At 41.9% G+C, this 25,580-nt stretch overlaps 1 protein-coding gene across 4 annotated transcripts in view; it reads right to left on the reverse strand.

The window, feature by feature from the left end:
- Positions 1 to 487: 487 nt before the first annotated feature.
- Positions 488 to 25,580, reverse strand: part of nedd9 (neural precursor cell expressed, developmentally down-regulated 9) — a 97,808-nt gene continuing 72,715 nt past the window's right edge. For 3 of the 4 annotated variants that reach the window (XM_072283664.1, XM_072283667.1, XM_072283665.1), the window contains 5 exons: positions 13,008 to 13,100; positions 9,017 to 9,133; positions 5,152 to 6,405; positions 4,354 to 4,443; positions 488 to 2,348 (listed from right to left, as the gene is read on the reverse strand). In XM_072283664.1, coding sequence (XP_072139765.1) covers positions 1,839 to 2,348; positions 4,354 to 4,443; positions 5,152 to 6,405; positions 9,017 to 9,133; positions 13,008 to 13,100 — 2,064 coding nt within the window. In that variant the 3' untranslated portion in view covers positions 488 to 1,838. Of the gene's footprint in view, positions 2,349 to 3,632; positions 3,766 to 4,353; positions 4,444 to 5,151; positions 6,406 to 9,016; positions 9,134 to 13,007; positions 13,101 to 25,580 lie in introns of all 4 variants that reach the window. The other variant, XM_072283666.1, reaches the window with a different exon arrangement.

Genomic DNA, 25,580 nt, shown 5'->3' on the forward strand with positions numbered 1-25,580 from the left:
AATGAGGTCAGATGAAGGTAGAAATGGACGGAGGTGGTAGGAAACTCACCTAAGATCTGGCTCAGTTCCTTGGAGTTAGCATGGAATGGATTGGAAATGGTGGATAAGAAATGGTTATTCTGTGTCAGAAACATTAACTCTATTGCTCTATCTACAGATTCTGTCTGACTTGCTGAGTGTTCCAATTTTTATTTACATAAGAGTACCAAGCCATGGGGGAGTTAACTGCTTCTCCAAATGAAACGTATTGAGAATCATTACCAAAAGCAGAAAAAAGTTTCTTGAAAATTACTCACGACATTTAACATAAGGAATTTGGAATTTACTGATGGCAATTTATTTTTATCCAAGAAAATATTTTTGGTCTGATAGTGTATCACATTTGATAAAAGCAAAGTTAATTTCTTAAAACATTTCTCAGTTTTCAATGTGTTTAAATATATTTAATCAAGATTAAATATAATAATGTAACACAATACTCTTCATATCAGTCAGAACAATTTAATTGAAGTAAATTTCCAGTTCTGTAATGTTAGGCACAGATTACAAAAACTCTAAATTTTACGTTCTTCTGCACCACTCAAACATAAGGCACATAAAAATATAAATCAGCTAGCAATGCAACCTGTTATGAATAAATCACATGATTCTACAAATCTTTAATAAATGCTTTAAATGGCACATACGTAGATCTTGACATGACTTCTTCAACACCTAGTCAGCTAAACACATATCCTGCACAATACATAATGCAACTTGATGCAAAAACGTGACACAATTTATTGACAAAATAGATTATTGTTGCTATTAGGTGCATGGCCATTCTTTTGTTTCCACAGGCTCAAAATCCTGGCACTTGTTATTCAATAGCATTATAACTTCATCTGGATGGTGGTGGTTTAAGGAATTTGGGGCAATTATGAACGACAGGTTGCATCCACCTTCAGAGGATAATGACAAGAAATTATCAGGGACATGGAAGACAGTTGTTTGGGCAGAATAAGTCAATTATGAAAAAGGATCTAGTGCTTTCCCAGCGTATTTGATGAATAAATTCTTCAGGCTTTCAGCCAGGGACAGGTATCAATTATAAACAACATTTTTATGACAAACTGCCATCTTCATCAGGGATGATGCATGATGAAACATCGGTTATAATCAATACTTGTACCCGCTGGAAGCCCAAGAGGAGTTTATTCGTCAGTCAATTATCTTTAGATTAAGATATGTATAACTATTATATGATTGTTGAATTCTATAATGGTAATGTTATCTCAGTCTATTGAAGCAGGATTCTGAGTCTAGCTCTTTACATTGCAGATGGAAGCACATCAATATATAATTATGTCCCTTTTTACACAAACATCACAAAGTTTTTGAACCTAACAAATATACTGTAGATGTTATGCTTTAGGAATTAGTCAGCCATCGGCCACAAATTAAAGGAGGACAAACCACCATATGAGTAATATGGAATGTTGAAATATAAAGCTGCTAAAATGGTGACACATAACTGTATTGTGGTGGTAAGAACCTGTAAATCATTACAAAACAAGTTTATATCTTAAAATGTGATTATACTAGATGCAGAGACAATTCAGAGCAATTTAGATAACAATAAAATCTAGATAATTTAGTATTGTATGTGACTAGCATTTAAAAAATGAAAATTCCTTTCAGTGAAATTTTACGCATGAAAATATGATAAAAAAACAGTCATATAAAAACATTCTGCACAAAGACCGAGTGCACTGTGACCACATTCTTAAAATACATTTTTTTTAATTAAGGAATAGCTTTTATTAATCAGAATTTGGCAGCAGAAAAACAATGTCCCTTCATAAAGATGCCAAATGCTGCAACAGGACTTTAAACTGGTGAGAGTGATAAGATAGTTCTGTAACCTTGTCCACCATTTCCTGCACTGCTGCTGTGCTGGGATATTGCAAGGCAGCTGTCTTGGTTGCCATGACAATCCTCTTAAGAAGTTCACAAAGCAGGTTACTATAGTTTAGTACCTTATTCCGAATATCTTGTGCCATCGCCTGCCGTGATAATGTGTCCCCTATAAAGACAAGTTTGTGGGCACTAAGTATGATGAATTTGCTGTGGGCCACAAAGATCCTCGGTGGCTGCCCACCACTGATGGAGCTGAAGAAGGCATCGATAGCGTTCAGAAGTGTTACAAAATGAGTCTCACATTGTTCAGAGTAGAAGAAAAGCAGCTGTTTGTCCTGAGAGCAGAGAGTGCTGTTCTTCTGGGGAATGTTCTGTGGTGCTTTCCATTTCGAAAGATCATTTTCCACGGGTTTTGTGACTTCCTTTTCCAATTCTTGGAACTGACTTAACTGAAACAGAACAGCGAAACAATTAAATTCGAATAAATGTATAATCAGGTACAACTAATGTGCACTTATGTCATGTTCCTGAATCTTGTAATGTTTAAATTTCATTGGTGCAATTTTCACTTGTTCACCTAGAACCAATGTCTCAAAAATAAATTAGTGTTACTACCTCTCATAGCAATATAGCACTGAGATTGAGACTGCAGATGCTGGAATCTAGAGCAACAAACAATCTATTGAAGGATCGCAGCTGGTCGGGAGAGGGAAATAGATACCCAGCCGAGTTGAAGGAACTGGACCTGAAACATTGACAGTCCACTTCCCTCCAGACTGGCTGAGATCTTCCAACATCTTATTTTTGATAAAATAGTTCCCATTTTAATGAATTTAAATTGTAAGATTGCTGAGAGCTAGAAGATTGCTTCTGGTAAGATGGTGGCATGTTTGTTTGCAGCAGTGTCTACGGAGTCAACAAAAGGTGCTTCTGTATCAAGAACTTAACATACTGCAGGCCTACTCTATCAGCGAGTTGCTTGTTGGTGGAGAAACTGTAGGAGCTGGACTTGGTTCAGATTGTGCTGCTGCCTGAATCAGAGAGGCTTCGGAGGAGTCTGTATGTGAAGGAGGTGTGCAGTCCAATAGCGAGTGACCATCTTAGTCACTATTCTTGTGACTGCAGGACCCTTTTGGACATGGTTAATGTGGAATGCTGCAAGTCCAATTTACTGATTTACTGGTGGACATCAGGGCAGACAATGGAGGAGGTGCGTGGCCTCAGTCGTGCTGAAGACTAGGCCTCAAGCCACGGTGTCACCTGTTTATAACCACCAGAGGAGAGGCACTGAAGCTGGTGTGCTCCACCAGGGGCTGTGTGGCACAGCATCCAGGCTGCAGCAGGCTCTCCAGTGTTCGCTCGACAAACAAGCTGTATTGTGGTTGACTGCAGACTTCTGTGGCATTGATGGACTCAGGGTCTGGACTATTTTTTTGCTTGGCTGTATTTTACTGTTATTTTACATGTGCTTTGTGTCAGTGTTGGTACCATGTTTTGCACCTTAGCCCGGGAGTAACACTATCTCATCTGCCTGTATTCATGTATGGTTGAATGACAATTAAAGGATTGAATCAAATTGAAGCGTCAAACTTGAATCACATTTTCAACCAACATTTGCACAATGTTCTATTTGGGTTGCTGGGTGGTGTAAGGAGGAGGGTATGTTTTAACTTGGGAAGGAATCATTTCCCCAATTACTCGTCTGTTTGAATAGACCAACTGCACCAACTCACCAACTGCATCTCAGTGAGGTATGGCAATTGTCCCGTATCGGACCGCAAAGCACTCCAGCGTGTGGTGAAAACTGCCCAGCGGATTATCGGCACCCAATTGCCCACCATTGAGAACATCTACCATAAACGCTTCCTGGGCAGGGCGAAAAGCATTATCAGGGATGCATCTCACCCTAACCACGGACTTTTTACTCTCCTCCCATCCGGTAGGCGCTACAGAAGCCTCCGCTCCCGCACCAGCAGGCACAGGAAGAGCTTCTTCCTTGAGGCTGTGACACTGCTGAACCTCTCCTCACTGCGCTAAGCAGTACTGCATCCGCATTGTACTGTCTCAGTACTTTTATATTTGTGTGCTGTAGCACTTATTTTATTTGCAGTTATTTTGTAAATAACATTATTTGCATTTCTGGTCAGATGCTAAATGCATTTCATTGGCTTTGTATCTGTACTCGGCACAATGACAATAAATTTTAATCTAATCTAATCTAATCAAATCAATAAATGTATAACAGGGAAATGATGAAGACCAAAGTTTGGTTACCAGAATTTAACATATTTGGTATTTTAACTAAGACTTTAGAACATACACGTTAATAAGACAGAGTAATTGCTACAAACATGATCATCCTTACAATAGCGTGGAAGAGTTAAAAATACACATTGACCCCAATGATATTTTTCATATTATTGACTGAAGAAAACCTGCCCTCATTAAACCTACCTGATGTTGTTCCAGATGCACTTTATTCTGTTTGATTATATTTTCTTTTTCCAGAAGCTCTCTTTGCTGCCGCTCAAATTCATCTTTCCCCTGTAATATTAACAAGAAAACTTTTTTAACATGACTAAACCACATGTGCTTTTACAGAGTTATTTCTTGGAACTGCTGAAAGAGGTGCCACAAAAAATTTTGTCGAGGAACCTAACAATCTGCGATTTTTTGTATGTTTTACGTGGAAATTCATGATCTACAGTCTCCCGGATGCCCATAACGTTTCTTGTATTGCAAGTGCTCACCACAGGGCACAGAGAGTACAGCTACTGCCTCACATCCTGGTTCAATCCTGACCTGTTGGGGGAGATTTTGCATGTTCACCCTGTGACCCTGTCCCCGCAACCCCCCACCCTCCGTGGGTTTTCTCTCACAATCCAAAGATATGCAGGTTGGTAGATTACTTGGTCACTGTAACTTGCCCCAGGCGTGAAATGGGCAGAATCTGTAGGGAGTTAGTGGAAGCTGAATTAAATGTAGGATTAGAGCAATTGTATATTAAATACATTGAATAGACTTGATGGCGTTCTAGGACTCTGTCACATTTCTGTGAATGTCTTCAAGATACACAAAGCATTAAAACTAAATAACATACAGTGACAATTACTTGGCAAGATATGTTTGCCACTTTCAGGGTACAACATGCTATTATAAGTTACAGACAAGTTATGATATTCTAAACCCTTAATACATTTCTGGAAAAGGGAAAATGGAAGTTCAATTCAAAATGCACGAAATATTGCAAACCTGTAAGTGGACGTAATCATAGTCTTCCATCCAACTCTTATCTAATGACTCCTTATTTTTAATGTGGTCCTGGTGATCCAACTGTGGTGGGCTGTGCAATGGCTGTATCTGAATCAACGTCTTCTCTGCTTGTGAGAGGGGCTGATTGCAGTGTGCTGTACCTTTTTCATCAACAGTCACCTGGTTTATTTCATGAACAGTCTCCAGGTTAGTAATGCCAACTCCTTGTTTGAATAAGAGTTCTGTATTTGTGCTTATTGAGGATGCTAGCTGCTTAACATCATCAGGAACCATCTTTGTCACCATGATGAAACGATCTAGGTCATCACATTTGTTGTGAGACCTGTTTACCACCAAGATGTTCAAGGACCAGTTGTTGTTATCCAGTGCCTGGCTGGTTTGGACGAGAATCTGATAGGAATCATCCAGGCGTTGCAATTGCTTTCTCAACTTGTTGTGAAGACTATTATCTGGTAAACGTGATGCATTTGCAATGGCTCCTTGCACAAACCCAAGAAAGCCGAAAAGTGAATGTTTGACCTTGTCAACGCTGGCATGAATTTCGTTGAGGTTTTTTCCCATTAGTTCATAAGATCGCCAGTCTGAAACAACAAAAGTCAGTAGTCCCTTTATTGATGTGTCGACACTATGTTGCAGCTGGGTCAGTCTCTCAAAGGCAGAGTCTGGGTCCAGAACTACCTTCTTCTCTGGAAGTGGCGAAGCTGAGATGGAGGACTCCTTGGACGTGGTTGAAGATGTAGACATGTTACTGCGTGTACTCCCCGTGCTAGAGAATGACAAACGGTTTATTCCATCAGTCACATCCTGTACCACCTTAACATCTTGTGACACCTGCGGGGGAATGTCATAGACTACGCTCTCCACCACTGGGGCAGACCGATCAAAGTCTTGCATACCTCGGGGGATATCGTAGGTATCCTTCTGCGAGATTTGCTGATTTGTTGGTGGAATATCATAAACGCATAATCTTTTTGAAACCAACTCTGAATTAACCACTGTTGGTGGGACATCATAAATAGACTGTTTTAGAGAACTGATCCCAGTTCCTGGGAGGACTGCTTGCAGTTTTAAAGATGGCTTTACAGTAGTTGGAGGGATATCATATAATCCCTCAGACTTGTGACCAAGTAGAGAATCTGTACAGTGCCTCATTGGTGGTGGGAAGTCATATGTAGCTTCTCTGTCATGACTGCCAAATGTGTCCTTGCAGGAAGATGGTGGAATATCATACACCTATTAAGAAATTGAAAAAATATTTTAGCATATTTTTCAGAATCAAAATCCTTTAACAATAATAATAAAACATATTTATTTGTCCTTCAACAGAACTGAAATGAAAATTCTCATTAAATTTTCAATTTTACTTTCCAATTATAGCATCTCTCAAATTTTGTTGTGAGCCAGATATGAACAGTAACTAGAGGACTAACTTGCGTTTAGGGTAGCAATGAAGCTCCTCCAACTCTGGCGGTGTCCTGGACTTCCTTCATCATGTCAGTAGCTCTTTTTTCACTACTGTCAGTCATGCAAGTCCCGGGTGGAGACTCAGGAATACTGTTGTGCATAGATATAGAAGGATTCTTCATTGCTGTTTCTATAACAGTTTTTTTTAAAACCAGTCATGGTTGTTAGCCCTGAGCTGAACCCCCGAACCTGGAGGACTGGTGTACCACTCTTCATCTGGCCTCTACCTTTTGACCTCTTTGGTATGGGTGACCCTACCAAGAGCCAAAGCACAAAGCCCTGACTCCAGCCAACATAGCTCTCCAGCCCATTGAGGCACGCAAGCCTCCAAACCTTATGACAAGGTTGTGATATTCTTGGAGTGTCCTAGGAACATTGAAGGAACTTCATAAAAGTCTTATCAACAAAACTTAATGCTGAGCTACATCTTGAGACAGATGAACAATGGCTTTGAGGACAGGACCATTAAGAGGCAAGGATGAAAAAAGGCAAATAATGGTGTGTGAGACAACATAGAAACGTAGAAAACCTACAGCACAATACAGGCCCTTCGGCCCACAATGTTGTGCCGAGCATGTACTTATTTTAGAAATTACCTAGGGTTACCCATAGCCCTCTATTTTTCTAAGCTCCATGTACCAACGTTATCCATAAAAACAAAAGCAAATAACAAGAGCTGGAAAATTAATAATGGAAACACAGGCAAGGGGAATGAATTAACCAGATGTTTTGTATTAGTTTTCATGACAGTGGATACAAGAAACATCCCAGAAACAGCTGTAAGTTGGGAACTGCAAGGAAAGCAGGAACTCAGGAAAATTACAGTCACCTGGGCATTGGGACTGAGCAAAGTTTTTTGAACTGTTGGTTGATAAGCCCCTGGGTCTGGATGGACATCCTTGTGAGGGCTTAAGAAAAGTGGTGAGTGAGATGGTTGATGCATTGATTTTAATCTTCTAAGATTCCCTAAAGTTAGAAAGGTTCCTTTAGATTCTGAAACAGTACATGAAATCCCCTTTATTCAAAGCAGGAGGATGAACAGAAAACAGGAAACTACCAGGTGAGTTCACTTAATATCTGTCATAAAGAGAATATTTGAATCTAATATTAAATTGTTATTACAGGGTACATAAATAAAACTTGAAAAGGAGAAATACTGAAAAAAAGGGTATTATCTAGGTGGTGAAATACTGCAGAACTCTGAGATTCAGAGGGAACTGAATGCCCAATCATGACTTGCAAAAGGCCTAGTAGCAGATATGGGAGGTGATTGGACAAGCAAACAGCCATTTGATCTTTTATAGCCAATGAACCTGTACGCAAAAATCAGCAAGTTATTCTTCAGTTGTATGGAACATTGGTGAAATCACACCTGAAGAACTGTATACAGTGCTGGTCTCCATATTTAAAGAGGGCTGCTGATGTGTTGGAAACAGTTCATAAGACGTTTACTAGACAGACCCCTAGAATGACTCAGGATGAAACTTTGAACAAATTAGAGTTATCTCTGCTGGAGTCTGTAGCTTGAGGAGGATATGACTAAACTATCTAAGATATGTCTTGACAGGTGGAAGCAGAGGGGACTTCAACACTTGTGGGAGAATCTAGAGCAAGAGGCGACTGTTTAAACATATAAGGGTCATCTACTTAAAGCAGTAATTATCTCCCCACTCAGCGCATCTTCTATCTTTAGAAACCTCTTCTTGAAAGTGCTGTGCAAACAGTAAACTTGAACTTTCTTGGTCAGAAGTAGGTAGACCCAGGATAAGGAAGTGGATGAATAGTTACAGGAAAGGGGTGGAAATACAGAGTAAAGGTTAAAGTTAGATCAATCATGATCTTGTTAAAAAGCATAGATGACTATAGGGGCTGAGTGGCCTACCACTTCATGAATTCCTTTCAGATTTAGAGAGGGAATTGCAGTTTGGGGCATTAGCTGAGGGCACGGTGACTGACGGAGCAGACATTAAATTCTGGTGTGAGCAAAGGGCTGGAGTTAAAGGATGGTTTAGGGCAAATGGTATAAGTTAGGATACTGGCAGCAGAGTTGTGGATGGCCCAAGTTTTAGGAGAGCAAGTCAGGGGCCCAGTCAGGGGTTACTACAATCCAAGTATAAATGGAGCTATTGATAATCAGGGGACAGAGAAAAGATAATTAGAAATGGAAACAATTGTCTAACTGATGGCATGGATGTAAAGACTATAAATCTATTCTTAAAGACTCAAAAAGCATTATTGATTTTTAACAGTTGGGACCCTTGTGCAGCTTGTCACTGAAATCCTGCCACTAACTTTTGAACTGCTGAAACCTTAAAAGAGAAATTAAATCCAAAAGAAAATGATGGAACTTGAAACTTGTGGCAACGTAGTGACTACTCACACTTTGATTTTCCTTCCCTAAACTAGGCGGTATAGCATACAACCCTCTGGCTCTGAAGTCTTCAGACTGCATCTGAGGCATGGGTCCTTTTAGCACTGAAGGAGGGATATCATACAGCTGTAAACAGAAAGTAAAGTTTTGTCAGAACTCAAGCCAATCTCAGGCTAGTTGCATTATTCAACTTGAAATTGCCTGGATTTTAGAATCCTTTTTACCAAGGTCTTATATTATGTGGCTGCAAGATCACAGTATTTACACAGTTTAGTTTGCACTATAGTAGTTAGAAAAATGGTCTTTCATACTTTAATTTCTACAGCCACATCCAACCAGTTGAATGCTATTAGGTCTGTGTAGTGAATGTGCAGAGGGATATTTACATATTTTCAATTTTTAAAAAATGTTTCAGAATGTTTTTGTTAAGGCTCTGGATAATGGACTCATAACAAAAGTGAGGGCAAGTGCTGTCAAATAACTCTATGGAAAGCAAATTGGGTTAAAATGAGAAAGGACGAATGGGGTGAAAGGTGGCCACTATTTCGATTGGAGCAATGTGGCAAGTCATGGATCAGTCACAAGTCCAGTGTTATCAGACATATCCAGGATTTGGATTAAGTAAATCAATGGGTCTCAAAATCTCAAACAACAGGAATTCTGCAGATGCTGGAAATTCAAGCAACACACATCAAAGTCGCTGGTGAATGCAGCAGGCCAGGCAGCATCTCTAGGAAGCGGTGCAGTCGACGTTTCAGGTCGAGACCCTTCGTCAGGACCTTTCTGGTCTCAAAATCTGCAGATTATACTTAACTGGGAGGAAGGGATTTAGAGAGGGGTGATAGGAATACCAAAAAGAATGCAACATAGCATAAGATATCATAATATTTACCTCTTAATTGCCCAGTTTGTATTAAACTTTAATGAACTAAATTAACTTTTGATAGGACCAGTTTGGCAAGACATAAATATTCTCTTGAACTTCAAAGTTCAAAGTAAACTTATTATCAAAATACATGCATGTCACCACATACAACCCTGAGATTTATTTTCTTGTGGGCATACCCAGTAAGTACAAAGAATCATAACAGAATCAATGAAAAACTGCACATAACAAGACTGACAAACAACCAATGCGCAATCAAAAACAAACTCTGCAAATACAAAATGAAAATAAATAATAATAACAAAAAATAAATAAGCAATAAATATTGAGAACATGAGATGAAAAGTCCTTTGAAACCAGTCCATAGGTTGTGGGCACAGTTCCATTCTGGGAAGAATGAAGTTGAATGTATCCTCTCTGGTCCAGGAACCTAATGTTGAGAGGTAATAACTATTCCTGAACCTGGTGATCTGAGACCTGAGGCTCCTCTACCTTCTTGCTGATGGCAGCATCAGAAGAGAGAATGACCTGGAGGGTGGGAGTCTTTGATGATGGATGCTGCTTTCTTGCAATAACACTCTTGTAGCTGTGTCAGTGGTGAGAAGGGCTTTACTTGTGATAGACTGGGATGTATCCACTACTTTTTGTGAATTTACTGTTCAAGGGCATTGACGTTTCCGTTAGAAGGCTATTATGCAACCAGCCAGTACACTCTCTAACGTGCATCTATAAAAGCTTGTCGAAGTTTTAGATGATATGCAGAATCTTCACAAATTTCTAAGAAAGTAGGAGTGCTGCCATGCCTACTTTGTAATGGCATTTACATACTGGATCTAGGAGAGACCCTCTGAAATGATATTACCAATAAATTTTGTCTCTGTTGTTTCGACCAATGAAATGGTCGAGACAACAGAGGCTTATGGAGAAGAGAAGTTATAAGCCGTGTCTCCCCTCTCTCATCATGGGAAATGTGAGATTGCTGGGGAATAAAATGGACAAATTGACAGCGCTTGTCAGGAGTCAGAGAACATTTCGGGAGAGCAATGTCATGTGTTTTACTGAAACATGGCTGCACGAGGACATACCCGATCAAAGCGTTTCCATAGAGGGCTTCCAGACCGTTCGAGCTGACCGGAATTGCACTGAAAGCGGTAAGCGTAAAGGAGGGGGGCTTGCGGTTCTGGTAAACAACAGATGGTGCAATCCTGGACATATTATGATCAAGGAACGTGTTTGTAGCCCAGATATTGAACTTTTTGCTGTTGGACTCCGGCCATATTATTTGCCAAGAGAAATCTCACATGCAATTGTGGTTGTTGTGTACATCCTTCCCTCTGCCAACCCGATGTCGGCGTGTAACATCATTTACACCGTCATAGCCAGATTACAAACCCAGCACCTGAGTGCCCTCATTACCATCTCGGGTGACTTCAACCATGTTACCATGTTACACTGCCCAACTTCACGCAGTATGTGAGCTGTACAACCAGACGGGAGAGGACTCTGGATTTGATGTACGCTAACATTAAGGATGCATACAGCTCCTCTCCCCCACCCCACCCCCACCACTGGGAAGGTCAGATCACAACCTGGTGCAAAGAAGGGTCAGAGCAGTCTCTATTTCCTGGGGAGACTGAGGTCCTTTAACATCTGCCGGATGATGCTGAGGATTTTATATGAGTCTGTGGTGGCCAGTGCTATCATGTTTGCTGTTGTGTGCTGGTGCAGCAGGCTGAGGGTAGCAGACACCAACAGAATCAACAAACTCATTTGTAAGGCCAGTGATGTTGTGGGGATGGAACTGGACTCTCTCACGGTGGTGTCTGAAAAGAGGATGCTGTCCAAGTTGCATGCCATCTTGGACAATGTCTCCCATCCACTACATAATGTACTGGTTGGGCACAGGAGTACATTCAGCCAGAGACTCATTCCACTGAGATGCAACACAGAGCGTCATAGGAAGTCATTCCTGCCTGTGGCCATCAAACTTTACAACTCCTCCCTTGGAAGGTCAGACACCCTGAGCCAATAGGCTGGTCCTGGTCTTATTTCCTGCTATAATTTACATATTACTATTTAACTATTTATGGTTTTATTACTATTTATTATTTATGGTGCAACTGTAATGAAAACCAATTTCCCCCGGGATCAATAAAGTATGACTATGACTATGACTAATTTAAAGTTGCTCTCCACCTCTGATCCCCGCTGAGGACTGGCTCATGAATTTACAAGAGATCATCTTGAACAAATAATTGAAAGCAGGGTTGAATATCAGTAAACAAATTAAAAATGCCAATGTATTGGAATATATTTAATCTAAAAAGACACAAAAATGCTGAAGTTATACTAAAAATTGTGAATCTGGTCATGTTGCAGTGAAAAGCATTGTGTGTAGTATTGGTTTCTGTACTTTGGAAAGGGAAATACAAAATATGATAGGAATAGGCACGGTAGCGTAGTGGTCAGCACAATGCTTGACAGTACAGGTGACCTGGGTTCAATTCCCACTGTTGTCAGTGAGGAGATTGTACGTTCCCCGTGACCATGTGGGTTTCCCCCAGGTGCTCCAGTTTCCTCCAACAGTCCTAAGATATACCGGTTGGTAGGTTAATCGCTCACTGTAAATTGTCCCATGATTAGGCTAGGATTAAATCGGGGATTGCTGGGTGGGGCAGTTTGAAAGGCCTTTCCAATGCTGTATCTCATTAAATAAAATTAAAAAGCTGAGAAACTGTAGCCCTTGAGACAGAATGAAGAGACCGGGGCTTTCTTCCCTACGTTAAGAATTGGTTATAAAAATGATAACTATGTTGGACAGTGTAAGTGATACAAGATTATTTCCATTTGTGCAGTATCAAACACAAACTACCATAAATAAAAGTTACTAATAAACTAAGTATGGAATAGGAGAGAAAATCCTTTCCTTTGATAGGGGCTAAAATGTGAAGGGAATGGCTGTGGTCAAAGGAAACTGTGTGGGAACACAAGAAGCACAGGGCACAATGGAATCCAGGCAAGGGTAACATCTAAGACTTCAGTGGCAGAGACTAGTCAGTTGAAGGGCCCATTTGTGTCGTCCCTTCTACCCCATTTTATGCATTACATACATACCCCTTGACGGACCGCTGGGATATCATAAACCTTTTGATGCCTCAATGGAGAATCATAAATGTAACCTTGTCCACATCTGACTGGAGTCATAACCTGTAAAAAGAAAGGAAATTTAAAGCATACAAGAAAAAAAAATATTTCTGCAAGCAGTTTTACAGTACTTGTGAGAAAAATCAATCTCCATTCAAATCAACTATAAGCTTGGCTGGAGAATATTCTAAATTTTCAGTACTTTCCTATGCTACTGTTTAGAAATTAAGTCTAAATATTTTAAATAATCTTTCTCCAAATATGCTAACTGTGTTCAGACTTCAGTGCATTGAACTTCAATGCAAATGGAGGCATATATTTGTTTATCGCTAGAATTACTGGGTCACCTACACATTCAGGCACCTGTGGTGGACTGTTACACTACAGAGTACGTGCTCAGCCTGACATTTGTTTTGTCAATTATGTTTCCAGTGGTAATTGACCCCAAAAGAGCTCTTGGATTTAAACTGCATGGCAACAAGAAATGGTGCAGTGAAAAGTGCAATTTTCTGGACACGTATAGATTCATTGTGCAGTGTGTGAAACTTTTTTGAAAGCCTGGGATAGACAAAGTAGGGTGAAAATTGCTAGCCATTAAGAGATATCTACAAAGAAAAGTTGCAAGAAAAATAGTTTTCCCTTTGGGGATGAAACAAACCTGAACAAAGCTTTTCAGAACAATGGAACAGTCTTTTTCAAAGGTAAGCATTTAAACAAAAGCTAGCTGGGTCAGGGGCAACTCTGCAGCCTTTCATCCACTCTTAAATCACAGATCTGGCACTGGCAGATGGTTAAACATGTTAATGACATTCCGGCACATCTTAGAGCAAATGGGGAGGCTGCACAGTTTATGAAACAAAAAGCTGCTACAGAGCTCCAGTGACCAGGATTCAAACACTGGAGGTCAGGCTGTCTGTCTGTCTGTCTGTCACGCTCCCCTAGTGACCATGTGGTTTTCTCCTGGATGCTCCAGTTTCCTCTCTCAGGTTTATCTCTGACCGTGTTAGGGGAGAATAAAAATAGTATGGGATTAATGTGGATGAATGCTTATAATTGGAGTGGACTTGGTGGGCCAAATGGCTTTGACTTCATGAATGATCACAATATAGAGCTGTATATTACAGAAACAGACCCTTCAGCCCATACATCCAAGCTGACTTTTTTGCTTATCTACACAAATCCCATTTGCTTGCATTAGGACCAAATTTTTCTATGCCTTGTTTATATATGTGTCTGTCTACATGCCTAGGGCGGGGTTCTGAGTTGGATGATCAGCCATGATCATAATAAATGGCGGTGCAGGCTCGAAGGGCCGAATGGCCTACTCCTGCACCTATTTTCTATGTTTCTATTAGATGTTGTGATTATATCTGATTCATCCACCTCCTCTGGTTGCAAGTTCTGGTAATCAAACAACCCATGTGCAAAAAAGACTATTAAAGCTCTTTCCACTCATCTTAAACCTATGCCCTTATGTTTCTGAGAGCCCTACTCCCAACAGACTCATTAATTTTATATAATCACTGGCAAATCACTCCCCAGTCTCCTTTGCTCCAAGGAAAAGCTAGTTTATGCAATCTCTCCTCATAACTATAGTTCTCCAAACCAGTCACAGCCTGGCCAAGTTACCCTTAAATAAAGCAACACCTGAGAATATGTTGTTCAGTTTTGGTGCACTAGGAAGCAACACACTACCCTTCCAATAAGCAGGTATTTTGAGGTTTTGGAGACCTAGAGAGTGGTTAATGTGGTATTGTTGTTTAAAAAAATGGCAGCAAAAGCGAGTCAGGAAACTACAGGTGAGTCTGATATTGGTGGTGGGAAAATTCCTGGAAAGGATTCTGAGGGACACGATCTAGCAACATTTGTAGAGTCGGATCTGATTTGGGACAGTCAGCATGGCTTTTGTGCATGGGAACTTGTGTCTGATAAATCCCTTGGGAACTCTTCTAAGAGGGAAACAGGGACAGATGAGTGTAGGGCAGTGGGTATTTTAGTGAGGCCTTTGACAATGGCCCTCATGGCTGGACGGTTAGATTGCATGGGATCCCAGGGAGATGGTGGATTGGATTCAGGATTGCCTCAGTGTTAGGAAGCGGAGGGTGATGGTGAACAGTTGTTTCTCAGACTGAGGGGCTCAATCTAGTGATGTAACACATAGGCTAGTGCTGGAACCTTTGTTGTTTGTAATTTATACAGTATAAATGATTTGGATATGAATATACAAGGCATAGTTAGTCAGTTTGTACATGATACTAAAATAAATGGTGTTGTGGAAAGTGTTAAGAATATTGGCATTGGCAAGTTATTGCAGTAGATATATAGGAAATTGGGGAGGCCACATGGAGAACTGTGTATAGTTTTGGTCACTCAGTTATAGGAAAGGTGTTATTAATCTAGAAAGAGTGCAAAAAAGATTTATCAGGATGTTGCCTGGTCTTGGGAGTTGGGGGTTGGGTTCTGTTACAAGGAGAGATTGTATAGACAAAGGATTTATTCCCTGTAACCTAGGAGGTTCAGGGTGACCTGAAAGAGGTATTTAATATTATGAGCAGCATAGGCAGAGTCAAAGCAGTCTTTTTCCCAGGTAGGGTATGCCAAAAACAATAAGAGGCTATAGGATTAAGTTGGGGTGTATGGGGTGTCCAGGAAAGAGCCGCACCTAGCTGGCAGGCTTGTTGTACTCCACCCTGGGGTAACTCATCCACCTTTGGTCCCCACCTGCCACCGAGTTCTCACCTTTGGCTCCAAGTAACTGTTTGCATGCGACAGTGGCCACACCCTGACCTGGAGTTACACGCTATATTTGGTCCTTTGCAGGAATGGGACCTGTTCTCGTGGTTTCAGGACTGGCCGTTGTTCGGCACACCAAGGGTTTGGCTTGAGAGTCCAGCTCGAATTCGGAAGCCTAAGATCTCAGGACTCTGGAGACGGGCGGATCGAGGGTTGGTGTGTCATCAGGGGAGTCAGGGTATCTGCTGTGGACCTGAAGACCCGGGACCTTTGCGATCTTCGGGCACAGAGCTCGAAAAAAAGCGACGCAACAGACTTTTTAACATCATAAACCAGTAAGTTGCTTGTTATGTCTCTCCACTCACTGGGAAAATGGAGATACCTTTTTCCTCTCTTATTAGAGAGAGGGAGAGAGAGAGAGAGAGAGAGAATCTGCAGTATGTCGAATGCCAGGTGTAATGCGAAGTCTTTGGGGTAACTACAAGTCTGTGTCTTTGCTATTTCTTTGCTCATGCTTGAGTGCTCAGTGATGGTGCTGATGCTTGCTTCTTTTTTTCAAGGGGAGGGGGGATTGTTGCTCGCTGCCGCTTCTGCACGGGAGGTGGGGAGCTGGGGGGGGGGCTTTGGGGTTCTTACATTTATCTGTCCTTCATTCTTTGGGCACTTCTCTGTTTTTCTGGATGTTTGCAAAGAAAAAGCGTTTCAGGGTGTATATTGTATACATTTCCCTGACATTAAATGGAAAGCATCACTGGGACTGGACGAGATGTACCCCAGGCTACTGTGGGAGGCGAGGGAGGAGATTGCTGAGCCTGTGGCGATGATCTTTGCATCATCAAAGAGGACGGGAGAGGTTCTGGAGGATTGGAGGGTTGCGGATGTTGTTCCTTTATTCAAGAAATGGAGTAGAGAAAGCCTAGGAAATCATAGACCAGTGAGTCTTACTCTCATGGCCCCTTCTGGCTCTCCTAATTTCTTTCTTAAGCTCCTTCCTGCTAGCCTTATAATCGTCTAGATCTCTATCATTATTTAGTTTTTTGAACCTTTCGTAAGCTCTTCTTTTCTTCTTGACTAGACTTGCAACAGTCTTTGTACACCACGGTTCCTGTACCCTACCATCCTCTCCCTGTCTCATTGGACTGCTCCTATGCAGAACTCCACGCAAATATCCCCTGAACATTTGCCACATTTCTTCCGTACATTTCTCTGAGAACATCTGTTCCCAATTTATGCTTCCAAGTTCCTGCCTGATAGCCTCATATTTCCCTTTACTCCAATTAAACGCTTCCCTAACTTAATCTGTTCCTATCTCTCTCCAATGCTATGGTAAAGGAGATAGAATTATGATCACTATCTCCAAAATGCTCTCCCACTGAGAGATCTGGCACCTGACCAGATCATTTCCCAATACCAGATCAAGTACAGCCTCTCCTCTTGGAACTGATAGAGGTGTATAAAATAATGAAAGGCATTCATCACGTGGGTAGTCAGAGGCTTTTTCCCGGGGCTGAAACAGCTACCACGAGAGGGCACAGGTTTAAGGTACTTGGAAGTAGGTACAGAGGAGATGTCAGGGTTAAGTTTTTTTTTAAATACACAGAGAGTGGTGAGTGCATGGAATGGGCTGCCGGCAACGGTGGTGGAGGCGGATATGATATGGTCTTTTAACAGACTCCTGGACAGGTATATGGAACTTAGAAAAATTTTCGGCACAGCTTTGTGGGCCGAAGGGCCTGTATTGTCCTCTGGGTTTTCTATTTTTCTATTAAATTGGACCTTTGAACCTTTGAACCCTGATACAGCATTTCAACAGGCGGGCTATACTAGGAGGGTAGCCGGGATCCTCCAACCCCTGTGAGATAGAGATAGAGATAGGTCTACCCCAGCATGTGAAGCCAGTTCTGGCGGACTGGCAGATGAGACCAACTCCAAGATCCAATGGCCAAGAAGGCAGTGCTGCAATGCTTTGTGGAGAGCAAAGGAGATGACAAGGCACAAAGGCGTCATGGCTATCCACTGCAGCCAAGGAAGTCTCCAGTCGTGACAATTTCTCGTACCATTGGACCGGGATTTTTTTGAGGCTGAGACAGTGCAACGACTTTTTCACTATAAAATCCTCCCACACGGGTTATGTGCTTGTCGGAAACAACAGACAACTAACATAAGGTTACGGTTGGAGGCGAGAGATTCAAAAGGAACGTCAGGAGCAGCTTCTTTATGCATCAGTAGTATTTGGAATAAGCAGTCAGAAATAGTGGTTGAGGCAGGCAGATTAGTAACATTTAAAAGACATCAAGATAGTATGTGGTTAGGAAAGGTTTCGAGGGCTATGGGCCCAACATGGGCAACACAGTTGCCATGGATGAGCTGGGGCTGAAGGGACTGTCTCCATGCTGTATGACACTATGATCTGTGACAGTCAGGTAGTATGACTTTCCTCCTATGTCCTTAAACAAGCTTCATTCATTGTACAAACGTACTTGCCTTTAGAAAAGAATAATTTTAAAGTGGCTACTAAAGAGAGTTGGTGAGAGTAGGGTAGAATGTAAGTCCTCTGAATTCAGACTTAACCAATGAAACACAGCCATTGTTCATCACCAGCTGTATTCGATTGCTGAATGTGGAACAACTCCTTTTAGCTGGAGTTGTTAATTGACAAGTAGTCAAAAAAAGGGAATGCCTTCAAATTGATAAATATTGAACAAATAATATTTTCATAGACCCTCCATAAAAACAACAGAATTATTTTGGTCACTGTACCCTAAACCCTAATCTATATTTCAGACTGTTCCCTATACCACAACCCATTGCTTAGGTCCATGTTCTGTACCTAGCTCAATGCCAACTCTGCACCTTCACAACAGTTCACAGGAACATGAACAAGTAAAGAAGTCAGGGTAAAAGGCCACAGAGGTACGTGTGAAAGAGGTTGTAATGGAGAGGGTGATAATCTAAAGAGAAGAGAGAGCAGCAGCAGTGGAGGTTGACTAGTAAAGTGCAAGGGTCACAATGAGGTAGATTGAGAGATCAAGAGTTCACCTTTATTGTACAAGTGTCCGTTCAAGTGTTTGATAGCTGCTAGATAGAAGTTGTCCAAGAGCCTGGTAGTCTGATCTTTCAAGCTTTTGTATCTTCTGTCCGACAGGAAAGGGGAGAAGAAGGAATAACCAGGGTGGGAGTGGTCTATGATTATGTTGGCTGCTCTCCTGAGGCAGTGAGAGGAGTAGGTGGATTCGGTAGAGGGGAGGCTGGTGTGTTCACAGAGCCAAGTTAGAGCCACAAACCCTACCAACAGCTCACGCTCTGTTCTTTATCAGAATCCATCTGCTCGTCACAGTTCAAGCAGACAACATAAACCACTCACATTGCTCTGGTGAAATGGGTGTGGTGACATTCGACTTCCGAGCAAATGACTGAAATGGTGATGAATCCTTTTAGGACTGACATACAGCCCTGGCCATCTGGGTAGAGGAAACATTCCTCACTGTGCTAAATTATTTCCCCGTTCATTGGTGCCATCTGCATGAAACAGATGGTAGACCCACAGATCCTAGTGACCACCTTGCCTCAGGTTAGCCCGCATCCAGTGACCCACCCCCACTGCCTAATGTAAAGAGACACAAATAGAAAATCTAAATAATTTTGAAGAGCAGGAAAAGTGGAAAGTGCCTCACGGCATCCACAAACACCTATATTTATAACAACAAATTCCACAAAATTTTTTTTAAGACAACATAACCAGGAAAGGTTAAAAAAGGTTGAAACATCAATGAAGGACGTGAGCTCCCACAAAAGATCAATGGGAACAAAATGATCTGTAGACAGAATGAGAAGATGAGGCACGGAGAAAGATGTCATCTCAGTAAAGCTGCCCATCTGCATGTGAGAACTGAGGTGATGGGGTGGAACTGACAGCAGACATCTCCTTCTCAGAAAAGTCAATATTGATTTAGCAGATGGGCAGCTTCCTTCAGGCTGCTTTTACAACACTTTGGCTAGATTTCAGTCTATTTCCAGCAAAAGAAGTTGTGGTCAATTCTTCCATGAGTAAGAAAATAACCTTCAAAGAAAAAAAAACAAAACTGCTTGATAATTTTCACTGATCCACTCAACTAACTTATGGATTGATTAAAAAAAAATTTTCAAAAAAATCTAGAAAACAATACTGTGTCTACAATATGTTTTTTTGACTTACTAAATAACAGACAGCTGGCTGATTTAATGCATTGGAATGCTTGCAATTTTTATTTTAATTTGCATGTGATGTATAATTAAGGAAGAATAGTAAGTACTTCTTGATCCATATGTGTTTGTATGGCAACAAGGTCAAACCCATGAAAACAAGCAAAAGAAACTTCATAGGGGTTGGTGTGGTAAGCACACAGCATTAAAAGTATAGTCACAAAATGTGGGAATGGGGCGAGGGAAAAAAGAGAGAATAAAATCCAAATGGGTTGTTGAAACCAATGAGTTTTCTACGCTCTTCACTGTTTTGTACACTTCTAAAGGACAGGGGGACAAGGGTCATTAGCAACAGTCAGATCTGCACTGACCTTTTGGTCCAGCAAAGGCTACAGCGATTACAGACAGAAGTAGGTGATTCCACCCCCCTCACCAACGAAAAAATTAGAATAGGAACCCCAGAGCCAAGCTGAAATTCAGCAGTTAATGGAAGTATTGGTTGTCTTGGCATAGAGCACATTCCACATTTAAAAACAATTTGAAGAAAAGCTTCCCTTTGTAGGTCACCAACTTCACCGTAAAGAAAGAGCCAAAATTGGATTTTATCCATCCAGTTCTCCAGTTTGGTATTTATTGCTATTTATTATGTTTGCACAGTTTGTTGTCTTCTGCACTGTAGTTGATCTTTCATTGATCCTGTTATAGTTACTATACAATAGCTTTACTAAGTCTATCCATAGAAAAAAATGAGTCTCAGGGATGTATATGGTGACATATATAGATTCAAGATTCAACTACATTTTTTTTAATCACAGAACATAGAATAGTACAGCACAGTACAGGCCCTTCAGCCCACAATGTCGTGCCAACCCTCAAACCCTACCTCCCATATAAGCCCCCACCTTAAATTCCTACGTATACCTGTCTAGTAGTCTCTTAAACTTCACTAGTGTATCTGCCTCCACTACTGACTCAGGCAGTACATTCCACGCACCAATCACTCTGAGTATAAAACCTTCCTCTAATATTCCCCTTGAACTTCCCACCCCTTACCTTAAAGCCATGTCCTCTTGTATCGAGCAGTGGTGCCCTGGGGAAGAAGCACTCGCTATCCACCCTATCTATTCCTCTTATTATCTTGTACACCTCTATCATGCCTCCTCTCATCCTCCTTTTCTCCAAAGAGTAAAGCCCTAGCTCCCTTAATCTCTGATCATAATGCATACTCTCTAAACCAGGCAGCATCCTGGTAAATCTCCTCTGTACCCTTTCCAATGCTTCCACATCCTTCCTATAGTGAGGCGACCAGAACTGGACACAGTACTCCAAGTGTGGCCTAACCAGAGTTTTATAGAGCTGCATCATTACATCGCGACTCTTAAACTCTATCCCTCAACTTATGAAAGCTAACACCCCATAAGCTTTCTTAACTACCCTATCCACCTGTGAGGCAACTTTCAGGGATCTGTGGACATATACCCCGAGATCCCTCTACTCCTCCACACTACCAAGTATCCTGCCATTTACTTTGTACTCTGCCTTGGTGTTTGTCCTTCCAAAGTGTACCACCTCACACTTCTCCGGGTTGAACTCCATCTGTCACTTCTCAGTCCACTTCTGCATCCTATCAATGTCTCTCTGCAATCTTTGACAATCCTCTACGCTATCTACAACACCACCAACCTTTGTGTCATCTGCAAACTTGCCAACCCACCCTTCTACCCCCACATCCAGGTCGTTAATAAAAATCACGAAAAGTAGAGGTCCCAGGACAGATCCTTGTGGGACACAACTAGTCACAATCCTCCAATCTGAATGTACTCCCTCCACCACCACCCTCTGCCTTCTGCAGGCAAGCCAATTCTGAATCCACCTGGCCAAACTTCCCTGGATCCCATGCCTTCTAACTTTCTGAATAAGCCTACCGTGTGGAACCTTGTCGAATGCCTCAATAAAATCCATATAGATCACATCCACTGAACTACTCTCATCTATATGCTTGGTCACCTCCTCAAAGAACTCTATCAGGCTTGTTGGACATGATCTGCCCTTCACAAAGCCATGCTGACTGTCCCTGATCAGACCATGATTCTCTAAATGCCTATAGATCCTATCTCTAAGAATCTTTTCCAACAACTTTCCCACCACAGACTTAAGGCTCACTGGTTTATAATTACCTGGACTATCCCTACTACCTTTTTTGAACAAGGGGATAACATTCGCCTCCTTCCAGTCCTCTGGTACCATTCCCGTGGACAACGAGGACATAAAGATCCTAGCCAGAGGCTCAGCAATCTCTTCCCCCGCCTTGTGGAGCAGCCTGGGGAATATTCCGTCAGGCCCCGGGGACTTATCTGTCCTAATGCATTTTAGCAACTCCAACACCTCCTCTCCCTTAATATCAACATGCCCCAGAACATCAATCTCACTCATATTGTCCTCACCATCATCAAGTTCCTCTCATTGGTGAATACCGAAGAGAAGTATTCATTGAGGACCTCGCTCACTTCCACAGCCTCCGGGCACATCTTCCCACCTTTATCTCTAATCAGTCCTACCTTCACTCTTGTCATCCTTTTTTTCTTCACATAATTGAAGAATGCCTTGGGATTTTCCTTTACCCTACTCGCCAAGGCCTTCTCATGCCCCCTTCTTGCTTTTCTCAGCCCCTTCTTAAGCTCATTTCTTGCTTCCCTGTATTCCTCAATAGACCCATCTGATCCTTGCTTCCTAAACCTCATGTATGCTGCCTTCTTCCACCTGACTAGATTTTCCACCTCACTTGTCACCCATGATTCCTTCACCCTACCATTCTTTATCTTCCTCACCGGGACAAATTTATCCCTGACATCCCGCAACAGATCTCTAAACATCGACCACATGTCCATAGTACATTTCCCTGCAAAAACATCATCCCAATTCATACCTGCAAGTTCTAGCCTTACAGCCTCATAATTTGCCTTTCCCCAATTAAAAATTTTCAGTGTCCCCTCTGATTCTATCCTTTTCCATGATAATGTTAAAGGTCAGGGAGCGGTGGTCACTGTCCCCCAGATGCTCACCCACTGAGAGATCTGTGACCTGACCTGGTTCATTACCTAGTACTAGATCTAGTATGGCATTCCCCCTGGTTGGCCTGTCCACATACTGTGACAGGAATCCATCCTGGACATACTTAACAAATTCTGCCCCATCTAAACCCTTGGAACTAATCAGGTGCCAATCAACATTAGGGAAGTTAAAGTCACCCATGATAACAATCCTGTTATTTTTGCACCTTTCCAAAATCTGCCTCCCAATCTGCTCCTCTGTATCTCTGCTGCTACCGGGGAGTCTATAGAATACCCCCAATAGAGTAACTGCTCCCTTCCTGTTCCTGACTTCCACCCCTATTGACTCAAAAGAGGATCCTGCTACATTACCCACCCTTTCTGCAGCTGTAATAGTATCCCTGACCAGTAATGCCACCCCTCCTTCCCTTTTTACACCCTCTCTATCCATTTTAAAGCACTGAAATCCAGGAATATTGAGAATCCATTCCTGCCCTGGTGCCAGCCAAGTCTCCGTAATGGCGACTACATCATAATTCCATGTATGTATCCAAGCTCTCAGTTCATCACCTTTGTTCCTGATGCTTCTTGCATTGAGGTACACACATTTCAGCCCTTCTACCTTACTGTCTTTACACCGTTTATTCTGCTTCTCTTTCCTCAAAGCCTCTCTGTATGTCAGATCTGGCTTTACTCCATGCACTTCTTTCACTGCTCTATTGCTCTGGGTCCCATCCCCCTCGCAAATTAGTTTAAACCCTCCCGAACCATGCTAGCAAACCTACTTGCAAGGATATTGCTCTCCTTTGAGTTCAGGTGCAACCCATCCAATCTGTACAGGTCCCACCTTCCCCAGAAGAGATCCCAATGATCTAAAAATCTAAAACCCTGCTCCCTGCACCAACTCCTCAGCCACGCATTCAACTGCCATCTCCTCCAATTCTTACAATCACTGTCACGTAGCACTGGCAGCAATCCTGAGAATGTCAGCCTTGAGGTCCTGTTCTTCAGCCTTCTGCCTAGTTCCCGAAACTCACACTTCAGGACCTCATCCCTCTTCCTGCCTATGTCGTTGGTCCCAACATGTATCACGACTTCTGGTTGCTTTCCCTCTCGTACCAGGAGACATCCCGGACCCCAGCACCCGGGAGGCAACAAACCATGTGGAGTGTATAAATTATACAACCTTGAGATTTACTAGCCACAGACAGCCACAAAGCAAAAAAAAACAAAGAATTAAAAAAAAAGGCCAACACTCAATGCACAAGAAAAAAAATACAGATCATGTTCGCTTCAATTGTTTGCATGATTTGTATTTTTTTTCTTTCTCTTGTGCATCGAGTGTTGGTCTTGTATTTTTATTTTACAGTATGTACTTGGATAATAAAATTTACTTTGAGCTTTCAGCAGGGGTTCGCAATCTGGGGTTCACGGACCCCTTTGCTCAATGGTATTGGTCCGTGCATAAAACCCCTGCCTGTCACTGATCACTAGCTTGATTGTAAATCAAAAAGTCACTTGAGAAGCACAAAGAGAGAGGTTGCACAGTACATTCATGCAGTTGCTTTATTTGCTTGTTAACTGCTTCTGAACCAGAATGTTGTAGGTTCAAGTCTTATTCATTGAGCCCACACAGCTTTCACTAACAGGTGTCTCTCATACTCTGTGCATGTAATGTTACCGCAGGTAAGTTTACATTGCACCACTTTATAATGTTCATAATCGCAACTCAGATTCGTAGTCTGCTGAGGATTAGATAAGACCATAAGACATAGGAGCAGAATTAGGCCATTCAGCCCATCAAGTCTGCTCTGCCATTCCATCATAGCTGATCCCAGATCCCACTCAATCCCATACACCTGCCTTCTCATCATATCCTTTGAGCCATGACCAATCAGGAAATTATCAACCTCCGTCTTAAATATACGCACAGACTTGGCCTCCACTGCAGTCTGTGGCAGAGCATTCCACAGATTTACTACTCTCTGGCTAAAAAAATTCCTCCTTACCTCTGTTTTAAAAGGCCGTCCCACAGTTTTGAGGCTGTGCTCTCTAGCTCTGGATACCCCTACTATTGGAAACATCCTCTCCAGATCCACCCTATCTAGTCCTTTCAACATTCGGTAGGTTTCAATGAGATCCCCACGGATTCTAAATTCCAGTGAGTACAGGTGCCTAAGCTGCTAAACACTCCTCGTATGTTAACCCCTTCATTCCCAGAATCATCCTCATGAACGTCCTCTGAACTGTCTCCAATGAGATCGGTGGCATTCAAGACCAGTGAACCAGAACTATACAAGAAGTCCAGGTATGACCTGTCTTAAGAGTGAAAGAATAATTAAGGATGGAATCAGATGCACATCTGCTCTGGCAGGGTTTGTGGGTCATTGTTTCCTACAAAACAAAACCCAACATCATGAATGGTGGCGAAACTTCACTCCCAGATGAGCTCAATGCCTTTCATGCACAATTGGAAAGGAAGAATACAACTACACCTGTGTAAATCCCTGCAGCATCTGGTGACCCTGTGATCTCTGTCTCGGAGGCCAATGTGAAAACACCTTTCAGGCGGGTGAAC

The sequence above is a fragment of the Mobula birostris genome, chromosome 19 (assembly GCF_030028105.1).
Source record: "Mobula birostris isolate sMobBir1 chromosome 19, sMobBir1.hap1, whole genome shotgun sequence".
Lineage (NCBI taxonomy): Eukaryota > Metazoa > Chordata > Chondrichthyes > Myliobatiformes > Myliobatidae > Mobula > Mobula birostris.